At 38.4% G+C, this 18,694-nt stretch overlaps 1 protein-coding gene across 50 annotated transcripts in view; it reads left to right on the top strand.

Moving 5' to 3' along the window:
• The window catches only part of rimbp2b (RIMS binding protein 2b), a 293,432-nt gene that overhangs the window by 243,627 nt on the left and 31,111 nt on the right, over positions 1 to 18,694 (top strand). For 31 of the 50 annotated variants that reach the window (XR_015498374.1, XR_015498370.1, XR_015498384.1 and 28 more), the window contains 5 exons: positions 7,183 to 7,334; positions 9,091 to 9,699; positions 9,783 to 9,932; positions 14,385 to 14,540; positions 17,648 to 18,409. Coding sequence is in view for 11 of the 50 variants with exons in the window: in XM_087265300.1 (XP_087121426.1) it covers positions 7,183 to 7,334; positions 9,091 to 9,699; positions 9,783 to 9,932; positions 14,385 to 14,540; positions 17,648 to 18,409 (1,829 nt within the window). In the remaining 39 variants the exon portion in view is untranslated. The remainder of the gene's footprint in view (positions 1 to 7,182; positions 7,335 to 9,090; positions 9,700 to 9,782; positions 9,933 to 14,384; positions 14,541 to 17,647; positions 18,410 to 18,694) is intronic. The other 19 variants (XR_015498405.1, XR_015498402.1, XR_015498399.1 and 16 more) reach the window with 2 other exon arrangements.

The following is an 18,694-nucleotide window of genomic DNA, read 5'->3' as shown; positions in this document are numbered from 1 at the left end:
ATTTAATAGAATTGAATATAAATCTATAGTATATTAATATAAATATAAAGTATTTATTATGTCTATGGTCCCACCAAAAACGCACATTCCTACGTAATTATGTAGCCTACAACACGCATTTCATGCAGAGCGTGTCGGTAGTAGCTTAGGTTACTTACTATCATTATGTCTTTCTCAACACTGTAACATAAAATTGCCAATGAAAACCGCAAGTTTAACCCTGCCTGGACTGACAAATACTTGTTTATTTCATGGATGTGATGACAGATTTCATTGCAATGTTTAAAAATAAATTTGCTGGTTGACTGGATGGACTTGATCTGCCCAAAGAGTTTGCCGTTTTTGTCAGAGACCCATTCACTGTTGCAATAGAAGGGGACTTATCCGCCAGAGCTAAGAAACTGGTCCCTTCCATTGACGAGGGGAAATTCACTTTACTTGTTGACATCTGTAAACAGCTTTCCACGAACGGGCCTGCAATGTTTTGGACTGATGTCAATGCACATCAGTTCCCTAACATTAAGAAAGTAGCGATTGTCATGCTCATTATGTTTAAATCAACATATACATGTGACTCAAGTTTTTTACACATGAACTCCATAAAAAGCAACTCTCGTTGCTCCCTGACTTACCATACACTCCACCAATGCCTTCGAATTGCATTGACAACTTCCTAAAGTCACTGCTCTCTGCTCTTGTTCATAATCATTATATTTCAGTATGAGACCTTATTGTTTCTTATTCAGCGTTTAGTTTTCACTTCTGCACATTATAATCATACACACAATGTTAATTTTTTGCTTTACCCACATTATTTTTCTATTCATCTATGATCACATTAATACCCAATATAAAGTATTTTGCTCTGTTGTGCGGAGCATAATTAAACTGCAGTTGCAGCCTCTAATATAAAATAAATGCAGATTCTGCCTGTGCTAAAGCAAATAAGCATTTTGCTAATGTAACTATTAGTTTCTAGTAAAAAATCCAAATCATAGTTAGCCATGAACAAACATGATGGGTGCATCACTAGTCAAAACCAGCCATACCATATTAGGGACAATTCCTAGGGTTGTAAATGGACTTGTAAATTATTTTTACCAGACTTTTTAACTAGACTTTTTGCACCAATTTTTTGTACCAGTACATAACATACCTTCTATTTAGATATCAGATAACATTTTAATCACAATCAATGCATTATTTGGCACCTTTAAAACATTCAGTATATTGTAGCATGACTAAACCAACAGTTTCCTTGCAAAATATTCTTAAGAGATATGTTGAAATATCGGTAACACTTTATAATAACTACACACTATATATGAATCATTTACTAAGCATTAGCATCTAGTGAATTCACCATTTGTCAAGCATTTCCTCTACATTAATAAGCTTTAGTAAGCAGTTTATAACTGCAGCTACAAATGCTGTAATCTTGACTTATTATCACCTATATAGTGTGCTTAATAATTGTATTTTCATATTTAGTTAATGATTTATTTTTCATTACTAAATTAAGTATCGCTCTATTTACAAACTATTTGTATTTAAGAGTAGTTGAGGGTTTTTAGGATCATTCAGAGTGAGTTAGTAAATGATTAATAAACTATTGAAATCAACGTTATGTCTTATTATTTAGACATATACTAATTGTTAACTAATATGTTTATAAATGCTTTATTAACTCAACTTCATGCAGTTTTGTGACCTGATCTAAAGTGAGGACTATTTATGCTTTATAAATCCCTGATAAATGACAAATAAAGGCTCAGAATCAAATAAACAATAATCTTTGCAATCTTTTCTGATAAGTAAAATGACTGTAAAGTTTAAACATTGCCAATAACAGGACATACGACATAAAACTGGTTAAAACAACAACAACAATATAATTAAAGCTGCAAGCAGCGATGATAGGGACCTCGCACCCGGGCTCACCGCCGCCCGGTGGCCTCAGGATGACAGAGAATAGCGAACAATATTAATTTAAGCCGATTTATATAAAGAACCTGAGAAAATCACAGATTTATGCCAAGCTTCCTCCTGTCAGCAGGTGGCGCTATGACTGTGACTCAAGATTGGCATGTAGATGTCTTTAGGAGAGGCATCTCATCTAACCTGTGAATTTTCAGGTTGATCAGTAATTTTTAGGATGAGTTATAAGCCAAACTAAATTCTGTCAGCAGGTGGCGCTATGACTGAGACTCAAGATAGGCATGTAGATGTGTTCAGGAGTGGACTTTTATCCACCATGTGAAGTTTCAGGCAGATCAGATATTGTGTGGCTGAGTTATAAGCCAAAATACCTTCTGCCAGCAGGTGGCGCTATGACATACTCAATATTATTATGTAGATGTGTTAAGGGGAGGACTTTTATCCACCATGTTAAGTTTCAGGCTGATTGGACATTGTGTGGTTGAGTTATAAGCCAAAATTCCTTCTGTCACTAGGTGGCGCTATGACTGACTCAATAGTGGCATGTAGATGTGTTCAGGAGAGGACTTTTATCAAACTTGTGAAGTTTTAGGCAGATCGGACATTTTGTGGTTGAGTTAAAAGGACTTCCTATTCCATGGCGAAGCGTTGAGGTTTGTCATGCTGCCACGGACACGCCCCTATGTGAAAACTCTAGATCTTCACAATATATCATCGCTAGAGCTTTTAGATAACACCACCAAAATTTGGTCCTGATACGATAAAATTTGTGGGAGGAGTTTGTTATGCTGTAAATCATGTCATTTCCTGTGGCCAGCTGGTGGCGCTATAACTGTATCTGGATATTGGCATGTGAACGTGTTCAGGTCAGGACTGTTATCAAGCGTGTGAATTTTTAGGCAGATCGGATAATGCATGCCTGAGTTATAACGACTTCCTGTTTTGTGGCGAATCGTCAAAGTTTGCCAGGCCGCCACGGACACGCCCATAAACGAAAACTCTAATCCTTCGCAATTTAACATCGCCAAGGCCTTTAGATGACAAAACCCAATTTTGGTGTTGATCGGATAAAATCCCTAGGAGGAGTTCGTTAAAATACAACGCCTGGAAATGGCAAAAACGCCACTTTTTCGCCGCAGGAAGTTAAAAATATCCGACTTCCTGTTGGGTTTGAGATATGGCTCCAAGAGACTTTTTCGTTTGTTTTGGCATGTTTAAGGTGTGTGCCAATTTTCGTGCATGTGCGTGATTCGTATATCGGGGGCTCGTCAGTTTAATTTTTCTAGGTGGCGCTGTCGAGTCTATTTGTCACGCCCTCTTCAATATTGTTATGTGGATGTGTTCAAGAGATGACGTTTATCAACCATGTGAAGTTTCAGGCAGATCAGACATTATGTGGTTGAGTTATAAGGACTTCCTGTTCAATGGCGAAGCATTGAGGTTTGTCATACAGCCACGGACACGCCCCTCTGCGAAAACTCTAGATCTTCACAATATATCATCGCTACAGCTTTCAGATAACAACACCCAATTTTGGTGCTGATACGATCAAATTTGTGGGAGGAGTTTGTTACTCCGTAAACCATGTCATTTCCTGTGGCCAGCAGGTGGCGCTGTAACTTTATCTGGATATTGCTATGTAAACATTTTCAGGTCAGGACGCTTTTCAAGCGTGTGAATTTTGAGGCAGATCTAATAATGCATGCCTTAGTTATAACAACTTCCTGTTTTGTGGCGAATCGTCAAAGTTTGCGAGGCCGCCATGGACACGCCCATCGACGAAAACTCTAAAGCTTCGCAATTTAACATTGCCAAGGCCTTTAGATGACAAAACCCAATTTTGGTGTTGATCGGATAAAATCCCTAGGAGGAGTTCGTTAAAATACATAGTCTGGAAATGGCAAAAACGCCACTTTTTCGCCGCAGGAAGTTAAAAATATCCGACTTCCTGTTGGGTTTGAGATATGGCTCCAAGAGACTTTTTCGTATGTTTTGGCATGTTTAAGGTGTGTGCCAATTTTCGTGCATGTGCGTGATTCGTGGATCGGGGGCTCGTCCGTTTAATTTTTCTAGGTGGCGCTGTCGAGTCATTTTGCCACGCCCACTTCCGAAGCCCATAACAAACGTAAATTTTCGCCACTTCTGAGGCGTGTGCAAAGTTGCGTTAGTTTTCGGGCATGTTTAGCCCCTCAAAACCGCGATTCATTCCGCGGAAGAAGAAGAATAATAATAAACGGAGCAATTCCAATAGGGCCTTGCACCGTTCGGTGCTCGGTCCCTAATAATTTAACAATATAATAAGATGCAATGTTTAAACTCTACAGTGGTGTTATTTTAGATAAGGTTGCAAAGATTTATTTTTCATTTAAAGTTCAGTTTTATTTGTGTATCTTTAAATGAATATGAATGAATAATGTAATTTCTCCTGTTTAGAATATAACTGAGCCTTTATTTGTCATTTATAAGGGATTTATAAAGCATAAATAGTCCTCACTTTAGATTAGGTCACAAAACTGAATGAAGTTGAGTTAATAAAGCATTTATTAGCATACATAGTAACCATTGATATATACCTGAATAATAAAACATATAAACGTTGATTTCAATTGTTTATTAATCATTTACTAACTCTGAATGATCCTAAAAACCCTCAACTACTCTTAAATACAAATGGTTTGTAAATAATGCGATACTTAATTTAGTAATGAAAAATAAATCATTAATAAAGTATGAAAATACAAAAAATAAGCACATTTTAAACATTTTTGTTAGTCAAGAATAGAGCATTTGTAGCTGCAGTTATAAACTGCTTACTAACACTTATTAATGTAGAGCAGGGTTTTTCAAAGTCTAAGACAGTGGGCTTCCCTTTTGGCACAACTTATCCACACACACACACACACACACACACACACACACACACACACACACACACACACACACACACACACACACACACACACACACAAACATATATATATATATATATATATATATATATATATATATATATATACATACATACATACAGTATATATATATAAAGATACAAACAGGTGTCAGACTGTTAACTCACTTTTATTATCATTTGCATGAAAGTGCAATTATTTAGAGCAGGGGTCTCAAACTCGCGGCCCGCGGGCCATTTGCGGCCCTCAGTGCAATATTTTGTGGCCCGCGCCGACCGCTGTACACTGACAGAATCAGCGGAGCGGGAGAGAGAGCGCTCCCCGCTCCGCTGATTCTATCCATACACAGCGCGCTTGTCACTCAATGCGCGTTGTCGCGCGCGTTCTGATCAGCTGTGTTGTCGCGCGCGTACTCAAGAGCGGTGTTATCGCGCGCCTACTAAAGGGCGGGACCGAGGGTGTGTCGCATCGCGAGGGCACTTTTGATCATTTTGGAAGGGCACTTTCTATGCAAGACTAAAAAGGTCATGTGCTCTGCACAGGTTGAGCCCTATGTGTGCACGTGCCTGAGATTGTGTTGATAATATAGGTAGATACAGACTGGTACAGACTGATGTGACTGGAGTGGGGTGGGGGTGTTTTATTTATACATATATACGCCTTTTTTTTAGGTGAGGGAATGGAAGTTTTGAGTGAGTTCCCCCACTTTTTTCCCTAGGACTTCAATAAGTCAAAGTACAGGTCTAGACTTAATGATGATCATCTTCAAGCCATACTGAGGGTCTCAACTTCTTCCGCTCTAAAGCCAAATGTGGTTCAGATTTGTGAGAAGAAGCGCTGTCAAGTCTCTGGCAGCAAGAAGTAGGCAAAAGATGCCATGTTCAGAAGAACTGTTCATAATCTTCACTCAATGTTCTATTAATGTTCAGGACACTTCATGTTCATAAGAAATAATTAAAACTGTTAATAATGACATTTGAGGACTTTTTTTTGTGAAATCCCTTATGCGGCCCACCCTCACCTAGACTTTGCCTCCTGCGGCCCCCAGGTAAATTGAGTTTGAGACCCCTGAATTAGAGAGTAATAAGTATTTTAATATAACGTTTTTAAAACTAGGATGATGGTTCAATATGAATAGAACAGATCCAAGAACTGTCCATCCCAGTCAAAACAGTCGAAGTTTAGCGGGTCTCATGCTGTCATTAGCCAAAATATCTTGACAAACCACACATAAAGGTCGTGGTTCATCAGCTGGTCCTGTCCACGTAAATCCTAAACTCAAATACTGATCATCATATCGTCGTCTTTTGGGTTTAAGCCCTGAACTTGAAGGCTTTGAATCCCCCCGAGAAACCGATCCATTGTATTAGCAGGCATATACCTGTATTGGCGGGCTTGCCAAACAGAAGCGAATTCACAGCTATGGCCTTCTGGGTAAAAAAGGTTTTCTTATTTTAGACGTATTATTTTTTTAGCTTTGTTTAATTAAAATGTTTAAATATAATAAAAAATACATATAATAATTAAACTTAATAATTATATTTTTATTAATTATAAAAATAATATTTTAATATTTTAAATTAATATTAATATTTTTCCCCGCGCCTCCCCTGACATGCTCTGGCGCCCCCCTGGGGAGGCGCGCCTCACACTTTGAAAACCCCTGATGTAGAGTTGATGCTTCATAGACAATGAATTCACAATATGCTAATGCTTAATAAATGATTTATAGTGTGTAGTTATTATAAAGTGTTACCGAAATATCTTTCAGTATATACTGTACATAAGCAAAATTGACACTTGAATGTAAAGCAAGTAATGATATGAAGGACGCCTGCTGTTCTCTCTCTCTCTCTCTCTCTCTCTCTCTCTCTCTCTCTCTCTCTCTCTCTCTCTCTCTGTCAGTCTCTAAGTCTATTCTCCCCAGCACTGTTGTGCAACAGCTCAAATAATAACTGCACATTGTTTGTTTTAGGTTCTAAAATGGTGCGGTCCATCGCTGGCAGCCACATATAACACTCAGTATGATTAAGACAAATCAGCCCACATAAATTCAGAGTGCTGACATAAGCAAATACACTGAGAGTCTATGCCCAGCTGGCATCCCTTACGGCTATAAAACACACACACACACACACACACACACACAAGCCCACACGCACATTTACATGGCTATTACACATGCATCATATTTCATGCACAAGCATTCACGTGTTTCTGAAAGCAGACTGCATGTCATGGTCCACCTACAAACTCGACAAGCAGACATAATCAAATTTGCAAGTGTAGCAATTTGCAAATTTTGTTTCCTGAGCATCATCTCTTTTTATTGCAGGTCCTCCTTTACCTCCTCAGGATGTGCAAGTGCAGTTGGGACAAACACCTGGAGTCTTGCAGATTCGGTGGAAACCCCCTACCCTCACTCCAAACGGCACTTCCAACGGAGCCAGTGTAATGGGCTATATAGTCTTCACTAAAGGTCAAAAGGTGAGGTGACGTTGCTGATTCTTATTATACTCATGCCATTTGTGCATATCTGCTAATTATTTACAATATGCAGTGAGCCCTGCTAATGAAGCCAAAGAAAGGTCTAGGATCAGCTACTAAGGTTACACGTGTTATTCCAGTTTATGTTTGAAGTGTAGGTTTCATTTTACTCACTGGCTCCATCTGGTGATAACTTGTGTCAGTGAATGGCTTATGTTTCCTCTGTGTTATATAATTCAGGGAGTCTATGTAAGTCATTTTGGAGAATATGTTAAAAAGGTGTATAAATATAGGTGTAAATATATATATATATATATATATATATATATATATATATATATATATATATATATATATATATATATATATATATATTTATATATATATATATATATATATATATATATATATATATATATATATATATATATATATATATATATATATATACATATATATATATATATATATATATATAAACAGTTGAGGTCATAATTATTAGCCCCACTTTATATTTTCCAATTGATGTTTAACAGAGCAAGGAAATTTTCACAGTATGTCTGAATATTTTTTTCTCTTTGGAAAGTCTTATTTTTTTTTATTTCGGCTAGAATAAAAGCAGTTTTACATTTTTAATAACCATTTGAAAGATCAAAATTATTAGCCCCTTTAAGCTATTTTTTTGTCGATAGTCTACAGAACAAACTGTCGTTATACAATAACTTGTCTAATTACCCTAACCTGCCTAGTTAGCCTAATTAACCTAGTTAGGCCTTGAAATGTCACTTTTAGCTGTATAAAAGTATCTTGAACACATATTTAGTAAACTATTATTTACTGTCATCATGTCAATGATAAAATAAATCAGTTATTAGAAATTATTATTATTAGAGAAGAAATTATTATTATTAGAGTTATTAGAGAAGTTATTGAAAAAATCTTCTCTTCGTTAAACAGAAATTGGGGAAAAAATAAACAGGGGGACTAACAATTCTGACTTCAACTATATATATATATATATATATATATATATATATATATATATATATATATATATATATATATATATATATATATATGGGAATGATATTGAACTGTATTATTTATCAGATGAATTTTTTGTGCTCATTTTCAGACTGTTGATGAAAGTGTCACTATGCAGTTTTGTCAGTTTACCAATTCTAAATCATATGTATTGTAAAGTCTAGGGAATAGAGAATTAATGAGAATTAACAGATATATTTGTTTAAATATTTTTTTTTTATTATGATTAACATCATATATATATATATATATATATATATATATATATATATATATATATATATATATATATATATATATATATATATATATATATATATATATTAATAATAATAATAAATATTTCGATTTTAAATTATTTAATTATTATTTTATTTTCACTAAATACTTATTTATATTGCACTAAAATACTAGAATTGAATAAAGAACTGTGGTGAGGCCTGTGAAAGGAAATGTGGTATATCAGAAAATATGTTTCATGTTTATGCATGTTTTTTTTATATTATTATCATTTTAATTAAAAAATATGATATGCTGTTCATAAAAAGATTACCTCTGTAGTGATTGCAGCTGAATTAATAAATAAGATAACAGAACAAGATAAAAATTCTAAATAATTGTCTGTCTGAACCAGAATAAATGGTTTCTTATTGCTTATCTTTGCAAAGGCACGTCTGTTTATCCCACATTTCTTTTGTTTGTTTGTTTTCAGATAGCAGAGATAATGCACCCTACAGCAGATTTCGTTACGGTGGAGCTGAACCGTATCCAGTGTCTGGAAGCACGGGAGGTCATTGTGAGGACAATATCAGCACAAGGAGAGTCGCAGGACTCTCCCGTGGCCACCATTCCACACAGCCTCCTGGTGCCTCACCCCCATGGACACCTTCATCTCCAGTCTCACCCTCAGACTCACCCACCGCCATACCCGCAAGCCTATCCCCCTACCCATCCACAACCGCACGTCCAGCCTCACTCCATGCCGCCATCCCATCCTCATCCACAACCCCACATCCACCCCCCACATTCCTCGTACCCAATGTCTAAACCCAAACTCCTACCAAGTGCCAGAGACCCCCATGCCAAAGAGTCAGAGATGGGCAGGCGAATGGGGCAGCCCTGGGAGCCGCATCCCCGGGCACCATCACCCCTACCGCACCATTCTCACCATGGACACACGCTGGAGCCCCCTCATGTAGAGGGTCGGCGCTCACCCTCCCCTCAGAGGATCTTACCTCAACCTCAGGGAGTGCCCATTCCCAATACAGTGGCCCGCGCTATGGCCCGCCAGGCAGCGCAGAGAAATGCCCCAAACAGCAGGGTGAGGAAAGGAGGAAGTTGATAGCGCTCACTGCAGCAGCATGGCAGGATATTTTGTACATGATAGTTGTGATCTTTTCTTAGGTGGAAAGGAGGAACATCTTCAGCGACAGGGGAAATGCCCTGCATTCTTTAAACTCAGATGAGGAAGAGGAAGGGTACGATTCCCCTCATGCCAGGCGAAAAGGAGCTTCTGTGGACGAGTTTCTGAGAGGTTCTGAGCTCGGCAGACACGTAAGTGGCCTAAGAGGTAGCAGTGGATTATTATTATCATTTTTATGTAACTATGTTTCTACTCACCTGGTTTTTGTGCATTATGGAAAATCACACAAAAACACAAAAACTTTAAAAATGCACATAAAACGTGTGCGCCCACCTGAGTAAACTTTTTAGCTGTGAAGAAAAAATGTGAATTATCTGATGAGATTTACAGAACAAATTCCAGCATGCACATCAAAAAAATGTCATATGATTTTGTTTTAAAGGTTCAGGACACCCTGGAGAACTTTTTTATACATTAACAGATGTGTGTGTGTGTGTGTTGAGCATCAGTTAAGACAATGTTAGCACCTGTCAGCTTTAATTGTGGGCAAAACTGGATAATTTTGATCTTTTGTCAGCTAATTTCAGCTTCCGGTTTTAAAATGATTTTTGGGGAGGAATCAAAATCAGCGACGTAGCGAAGTACCGCAATTGCAATGATGACGCGTCGGTTTCTCATTATTATTCAAAGCGGAGTTTCCTTATCCTATGAGAAGTGCCGGCTGCTTAATTATTCATTATTCGACAGCACGTGCTTTCCGAAGGCAAGGCAGACGCAGACCTGCCAGACCAGTGCCAAGCTCAAGCTGTGAGACACGGACCCACGGCACGCAGTAGCCGTTTATGAAGGCTCGTATGTGTTTGTTTCCATGATCCACGGGGTTTGTTGCATGTTTTTCCCCACGATCCTGTCAGGGCTTATCATACAGCAAAGCTGTGTGTGTGCTGCAAGCATTTTTGTCGGGAGAGCAGCACAAGAATTAGAGATTTCCAGATTACCAGCAGGACTAATGGTTAAAATAGACAGGTCAGGAGACCTGGGGCCTCATGTACGAAGACTTGCGTGGAAATCTTACTAAAACATTGCGTACGCACAAAGCTGTAAATGTGCGTACGCAGAAAAAATTTCAGATGTATGAAAGACTGCGTACGCCAAATCTCACGCATATTCTTTTGTACATCTGAATGAACGTGAAACTGAGCGCAACATGCACGAGCGCAAAACCCCTCCCTGCCTCCTCCCCCGTATGAATATGCTAATGACTATGCTAATGGCAAAACCCAACGAAAAAGCAAAGGCAAAAGCAAGCAAGAAGAGAAACTTTGAACAGAATGTGAATTGGTGGTGCTCCTTTCGGAGGCAGACAGGAGAAAAGCGGTGTAATTTGCAAGTTTGTTCTCCGGAATTAACAACAAAAGAAAAAAATAGAGTGGGAGAGTTTAGCTGATCCGGTTAACACAGTTGGGTCTGAACATCGCACTGTGCATTAAAAAAAAGAAATAGTGTGGTTTATAACTATAAAATGTTGCAGCACTTGCAACAGTCTCAGTGGCGCGCTCCTAAGACGCATGTCATCATGTTTTGACACGTTCGAGCATGAACTCGGCTCGAATCCAGCGTCTGATTAACTCTTTCTTGTTTTTCCCCCGCTACAAATCAGATTTTGCCTTCTATTTATTACGAGAAAGACAAGTAGGAATCATCAATAGGTTTGTGCATCATATTTTATTTGCACATTTATTGAATGGAAATGTTTCTGATTCACGAATGCAAATTCATCTTCAGATGGTGCCTTTATAGCAATGTGCGTGCAGTAGATAGCTCAGATTACATTGGGAAAACAGCCGACTGCTGCAAATTGTGCTTTAATGTTTAGCTGCTCAACTGTATGGTATGGAAATCTTATTTACCTGCTAGATCGATGAACCCGTCTCATACAGCTGCCATTGCAAGGCTCAGACACTTTGTAAAGTGCAATTTAACACAACTGCCTCTAGGAGTCGCCAATGGAAATAAAACAGACACGCACAAAAAATGTGCGTACGCCTGCCAGAAAGCTGCCGTGAAGCTGCGCACATTCCCACGTTCAGTTCATTGTTAGTAAATCCAAACGTGAGCGATTCTGAGCGTGAAACCTGGCGTACGCAAAGTTTTTGTGCGTACGCAGCGTTGATACATGAGGCCCCTGCTCCACTGAGTCTGCATTTAGATCTATGATTCAGACCCGGGGATTGAGGGAGAAGTCCTCATTTATAGTGTTTATATCAACACGATTATCTTTATAATGATATAAATTGTGGTTGTCTGTATATGAAATTACGAATAACAAATGTAGCAGGGCATTAAATTACTGTTTATTTCTTTGCATTTTAACTTTGTAAACTATAAACTCATGCGTCTCCTCCTGGTTTGTCTCAATTTGTGAGCTAACTGACATCAACAGTTGTTCACTCCCCTTCTCCCCTGCTGGCCACGCCCACTCCTGCCCTATGCTCGCGGAGCTCCACGCCCATTAACCATGCATCTTTTGAAAAAATTCTGAAGTAGATTTTAACCGTTCATAGCCCTTTAACAGATCGTGTGATAGCAGAAATGGATGCAGTGGGGTGGCATTTATAGACATTTTAAAACTCTTGGTGATTTAACAATTCTCTAAGCTATGTCTATCATCAAGATCGTTTAATATTATTACAGTACATTCCAGGACTTGAGCAGCTGCACTTTGAAATGTCTGTCTCGCACCTTTAAAAGCCACTGCATGTTCATTGCATTGTGTCTGTCTTCTGAGGCACAAGTAGTTTGTTACAGAAGAAGAAAGGCTCACAATGGCTTCACCTAACACACCAATTTCCGTTCTTCTTTTTGATATTTGGTGTCAGTTATGGGAAATGATGATTTTTTTTTTCTCTTTGACTCATTGGATGGAAACAATGCTTTTTTCACAAATGTTTTATGTGGTATTCCAGATTTGAGCATAAATCTAATTCGCATCTTTGGGTGGAAACATAGCTATTGCTACAAACATTTCCATTACAACAAATTGACATTTCTTATGCTTACGCTGTGTAGGCTAAACAAATCACTCTAAAATGTACATTACACGTATCATTTTACATTGAACTATTTATGTTTATATTATACTGTTATATAGATATTATATTTCTGCTAAGTAGACTTTTTAATAATCATATAGAACATTTTTAAACTTCTAGTCTGATAAACATATACAAGTACTCTTGTCTACTACTGTCCATTTCATTACACTGTAAAACTCAAAAAGTTAAGCTAACTCAAAACGTTTGAGGAAACCAATTGCAACAAACCATTTAAGCTCAAAAACTAATCCGAATGAGTACTGTGAACTTACTCCATTTGACTAAACAAAGCAATTTGAGCCAAGTAAAACCCAATAAATGAGGAGAACTCAAACCAACTGAGTAGTGTAAAACCCAAAAAGTTAAGGCAACTTAAATCATTTGAGGAAACCGATTGCTACAAACTATTTGAGTTAAAAAAAGAAAGCAAATCTATATGAGTACTGCGAAATTACTCCATTTAAGTTGAAGTAATGAGGTATTTAACTCATTACCTTCAAAACTGGGTTCAAAACTCTTTTCAAATGAGTAGAATTAGCCTTCAGTCAATTTTGAATTAACTACACTCATCAATCTAATTGATAAAGTTGACTGTTGGGTTTTACAGTGTAGGTGTACTTGCCAGTTTTGGGTTGGATCATTGTTCAATGACATATAAGAAACCATGTTCTGAGATTTTGGTTTTTACTGACATAAAAAAAACATTCTATGGTTGCTGTAGATATGTCCGCTGTGCATACATACAGTAAAGACCGATTCCTACATATCCCAAAAAGGGCTTTATTGTATGGAGATCTGGTGACTGTGTGGGCCATTTGACTCCATGTTGTGTACTAGACACCAGATGATGATAATATGAGCTTTGTGGCTTTTCACATTATTCTGCTGGCAGCCACTCCGGAATGCAGCAATGATCAGGTTGGCTATTGTGTTTAACTGATGCTCAGTTGGTACCGACAGTATGTATGACATGAAACTACCCCCCACACCATTACACCATCAAAACCAGGCAGAACCATTGACTCAAGTCAAGATGAATCAATAGAGTATGTGATAAATTCTGGACCTAAAGTGGTCTTTTTATCTCTGACATCAACAAAGAAGCTACAGCTCACTGGACATTTTCTCTTCTTCAAGCCGTTCTGTCTTAATTGGTTGTTCGAAGTCATTGGAATTGCTTTCTGTCCATTAATAGATTCATTAATAAATACCTCAGCCCTAATTTTTCAAGTGGCCATTTAAATTGCATTTTTTGGGTATATTTAACACCAGTTTATCAGGAAGGGACGATTTTATTCTCCTTGACTTACTGAATGGAAACAGCTTTATCCGCAAATATTTATGCGACTATTCCATTTTTGCCCATACATTTTGTTCGCGTTGTCTTTACAGATACTTTACAGAATAGACCCATATTGCACAAAGTTCCTATTGTAGCTGCGCCGCTGGGATTCAGATTAGTTCAATCAGATTTCCTTTAAAACCACTCCAGTGTTTACCCCTGGTGTTTTTGTTAATTCACAAAAATCTCTACGCCTGTATCTCCAGCATCATCACTACAGTCACAGTGACGAGTATTACACAGAGAGCAGTCGGGGCTCCGATCTGTCTGACATTATGGAGGAGGATGAGGAGGAGCTGTACTCAGAGATGCAGCTGGAAGAAGGCCGCCGACGCAGCATCAACTCACACAACACGCTAAAGGTATGGAACAGACACCCCACCAGCCGCCGTCTGTCTTGGGGGTGGGCCACAGGGCCGCAGGCTAGAGGCTGGGACAGACGAAGGGGGGTGGAGTATGCCGTGGTCTGTAGGGCTCCTCCGAAGGGTGGGTGGTACTAGATGGTTGAGACATTTAAGAATTGGTTTGAAAGGCCAAACGCAGTTTAATTATAGTGTTTCATAGAGGTAAGAGTGTTTTTGTGATTAGTTAAGCTTCGTGGACCCTAGCTAAAATTTTTATTTATTTTTTTGGTCTGTGAGTGTGTGCTTTTGTGATAGAGATTTTAAAGTCAGGGTTTTTGTGGGGGGGGGGGGGGGGGGTTAGACCTCTGATGCTGTAAGCTTTAGCAGCAGGATCTTAATCAGTCACCCCATCCTCAGTCTATCCTTGGTCCTAAAGCGGGGCGCTTTGCACAACCGAACTTCAATGTCATCCAGTCATTTAGCTAGCTTTGTATAAGCCTGTCCAGTCATACAAAGCTTGATACATCTGAATGGCTTAACCCGAGGCTGCACACACAATGCATGAGTAGACAATCTGATATGCTTTATGCCCTCCAGACGTTTCAAAATGTGTTGTTGAGTTTAAAGTATTGCATCACTATGCATTTGTAGCTAGTCTAATTTGATCTGGATATAGTAGTAATTTTAGTAATTCTAATCTATATATTGTAGAACTGGGTCTTGCTATTTTGAATTTACAGGATTATTTAGCAGATTCTTAGATTTATTGCATATGACAATCACATTTGTGCAGATATATAAACTGTGAACTTGTTTGCTATGCCTGAAGTGTTAATCTCATGGAATATTATGCCACGATTTTTTGTATTTGTGAATGTTATTAAAAAAAAACAACAGGGTGTGTTTACTGTATGTACAAGTATTACATCAATTTAACCTGTTTAAAGTGTCAAATTAGGACCTAGATGATCAAGTGAAATGCACTATCATTCCAAGGGCATTTTGGGAATCTCATTTAAGTCAAGTCTTGCTTAAATGAACAAGTTATTCACTTTTGATTATGTTTGTCTCATGGTTACACTTCTGTTAAGTTTTACTTTTCTCAGTGTAATTTTCAAATTTTGTGAATATCTGTTTCCACATGAAAAATGTCTACTATTGTTAAGACTTCTTTCCGCCTTTATATCAGTAAGTATTATACAGAAAAGGTTACCAACGTAAATACGCTATGTATTGAATAAATGAAGCAATAAATGGTGTATTATATTTCAGTTCTTGTCATTTTTGTTTTTGAGTTATCTTTTTGGAGACCTGAGCAGCTATTGGGATTGTGGTATGAAATTCTATCACCTTATGTAGACTATATTGCTTTGTCTTTAGGTATGTTTTGCTTTCAAGTGCACAGTTTTGTATGATCTGATATTTGCTTAGTACAACATTACAGCAATATATCAAATACAAAAAAATAAAAAACATTTATTTAATATATTATAAATGATCAACATGTCAACATTTTCTCAGAAAACATATTTTTAAAGGTGCTGTTGACTGGAAATTTTCCCTGGGTATTGGTAGCAACCAAAGAAATCTATATATGCAAAGAAAACAAATCTAATTAGTTTACAAATTAGGTAATGTGTAATAAAATGAAATGACACAGGGAAAAAGTATTGAATGCATGAAGAAAGGGAGCTGTAGAAAAACAGTGAAAGCCCAGACAGCAGCTGAAATCTCTCAGTAGATTTTCAGCAACCTTCTGCCCATTGTTATTGTAAATTAATATCAGCTGCTTCAGTCCAACATCTACATTACCAGGAGGATGACAATGAAACCAGGGTGGACATTTCAGCAAGACAATGATCCAAAACACAACCAAGGAAACTCTCAAATGGTTTCAGAGAAAGAAAATCAAGCTGAAGAATGACCCAGCCAATCGCCTGATTTGAATCCAATACAAACTTCAAAATAAAGATCAGATTTTGTAGACGAGACCAACAGAACTATTAAGATTTTTACACTCTGTTGAAGTCTGTGAAAAAACTTACACCTGAGCAATGCATGTGACTTTTTTCTCCATATGAGAAGTCTTTTAGCTGCCATCACCAAAAAAAAAAAGCCTTTTATCCTTTATATAAAGTATTAAATATATTTTAGTAGTTCAGTACTTTCTTTTTGTCATTCCATTGTTATTACACATAACACGTTTTTCAGATTTTTTGTTTTGTTTTGTTTTATTTTTATCTTTGTATTCTTTGGGTTTTTGCCGAAATCTGGTTCAATTCCATGTCAACAGCTCTTTTTGAAAAAATTAAAACAGGAAAAACATGACATGTTGAATATTTCCCCCCACTGTATATATAGATTTGTTTAAGAAATATATGTATACTGTTTTAGCCATCGACATAGCCATCATTTTAGCCATAGTTTAACTGCAAAATATCTGCAACATGAATGAGGATGTAGAAATTTCACTTTCGGATTTAAATTTTAAATTATTAGAAAATATTTGTATTTTTAGTAATATTTGTTAAATTTCCATTCCAGGTTACTGATCAACTTTTGAACACAATTCACTTTATGCTTGGCAGATGAATCTCCATTTTGTTTTTTTGTTGTTTTCGTTTTTTCATTCATGTATAGTCTGTAGATTCGTCAGTCATGATATTTTAATTGCCTGTCATTAATTTCTTAATAATCTGTGTTCTGAATTCTCATCTGTAAATTTTTGTTGTTGTTGTTGTTGTTGTTGGACTGTGCTTTGTTAGTGGATCGTCTCAATGAGCCCTGCTTATGTGATACTCTCCAGTTCTCATTTTCTGTGTGGTTTGCATTACCTGGCCTTTTCCTTCTACAGATTCCCTTCCGTCGCATGTTATGTCCGTCATGGAATGAGACTGCATGCCCTACATTTGGCCATGACCTCCGATAACTAATTCTGTCTTTATTTTGTCTTTCTTTTCCCATTTTGTTCTCTATTTGCACACTGTTTTATCTTCTCTGCCTGTTCTAACGCCATCAAACAAACCTGCAAAAACCAATCCCAATTGTAACTAATTGAAAAACGTCCAAATCTAACTGAAACTTTGGCTCCTCCTTCGTCCATCACCTTCTCTGCTCTCTAAAAGGCGTATTACAGGCGTCAGGATCTAGCGGTGGAGAGAGACAGTTGGGACCTGCAGAGGGAGGTGGTACGACAGCGCTCCTTGCGATCACACAAGCGGCTCCACAGCATCCCGGAGGTTGCAGAGGAGGATCCAGACACCGGAGTGGAGGTCATGGGCCAGCGCCTGCGTTTCGAGGAGGCTCGTCCAGGTACTCCCTGCAGAAGCCCACGGCCCTACCACCAAGACTCACGCCAGTCAAACCACCTCTCCCCAAGCAAGTGTGTTCGTAGGCTGCAGAGGCAACGCTCTTCTCCACGCTACACCTCAATAGAGGAGCGTCCGCCATGCTGGAGCAGCAGTAGTAGCAGGCAGACCACCAAGAGCCCTGACAGTGGACTAGACTGCGGCAGTGAGGAGGAAGGTTCTCTTGGTTACCGCGGAGGCTACCACTCTTACATGGGGGGCAGCCCACTGCGTGTGGGTTCTGGCCCTAACATGCGGTTAATCCACAGCGAGGGACCGGTGGAGCGACGCGCTCTTGCTGCTGGCAGGAAAAGGACATTGACCCGGCAGTGCAGTGTGGAGGAGGACTTCCTCGACGCCATTCCTGAGACAAGGAGCATGCGAGAGTCGTACCACCACTACCACTACCATCCGCACCATCACCATCCCCAGCGCAGATTCCGCAGCGAGGGCAGGCTGAGCGAGGTTGGCAGGACCTATCACAGGGACATTAGGGCCTACTCTGTGGCCAGACTCAACAGGGCAATGGATGAACCCCTGGTGTGTGTCTCCTACCCCTCCTCTCACCCTTCCGCCCTCTCTTCATCTACCAACTGCTTTGTGTTCCCATCGACGAGCAATGAAGTCATTCTTCTGTTCATGGTGTACCACCCAGTCTGTCATTGTTTCATTTGGTTTTGTTCTTTTTACTTTGCTTTTTTCGTTTGGTCTGTTTTGCTTGACTTTGCTTAACTTTGTTATGTTGTTGTTTGAGTTCACCTTTTAATACTGCTATTGATTTTTGGGGGGGGTTTAGCTTGTTAGATCTTTCTTGAATTTCTTGAT

Source organism: Danio rerio, chromosome 8 (assembly GCF_052040795.2).
Source record: "Danio rerio strain M-AB ecotype USA chromosome 8, GRCz13ab, whole genome shotgun sequence".
Lineage (NCBI taxonomy): Eukaryota > Metazoa > Chordata > Actinopteri > Cypriniformes > Danionidae > Danio > Danio rerio.
This window is presented reverse-complemented; position numbering and strand designations above follow the sequence as displayed.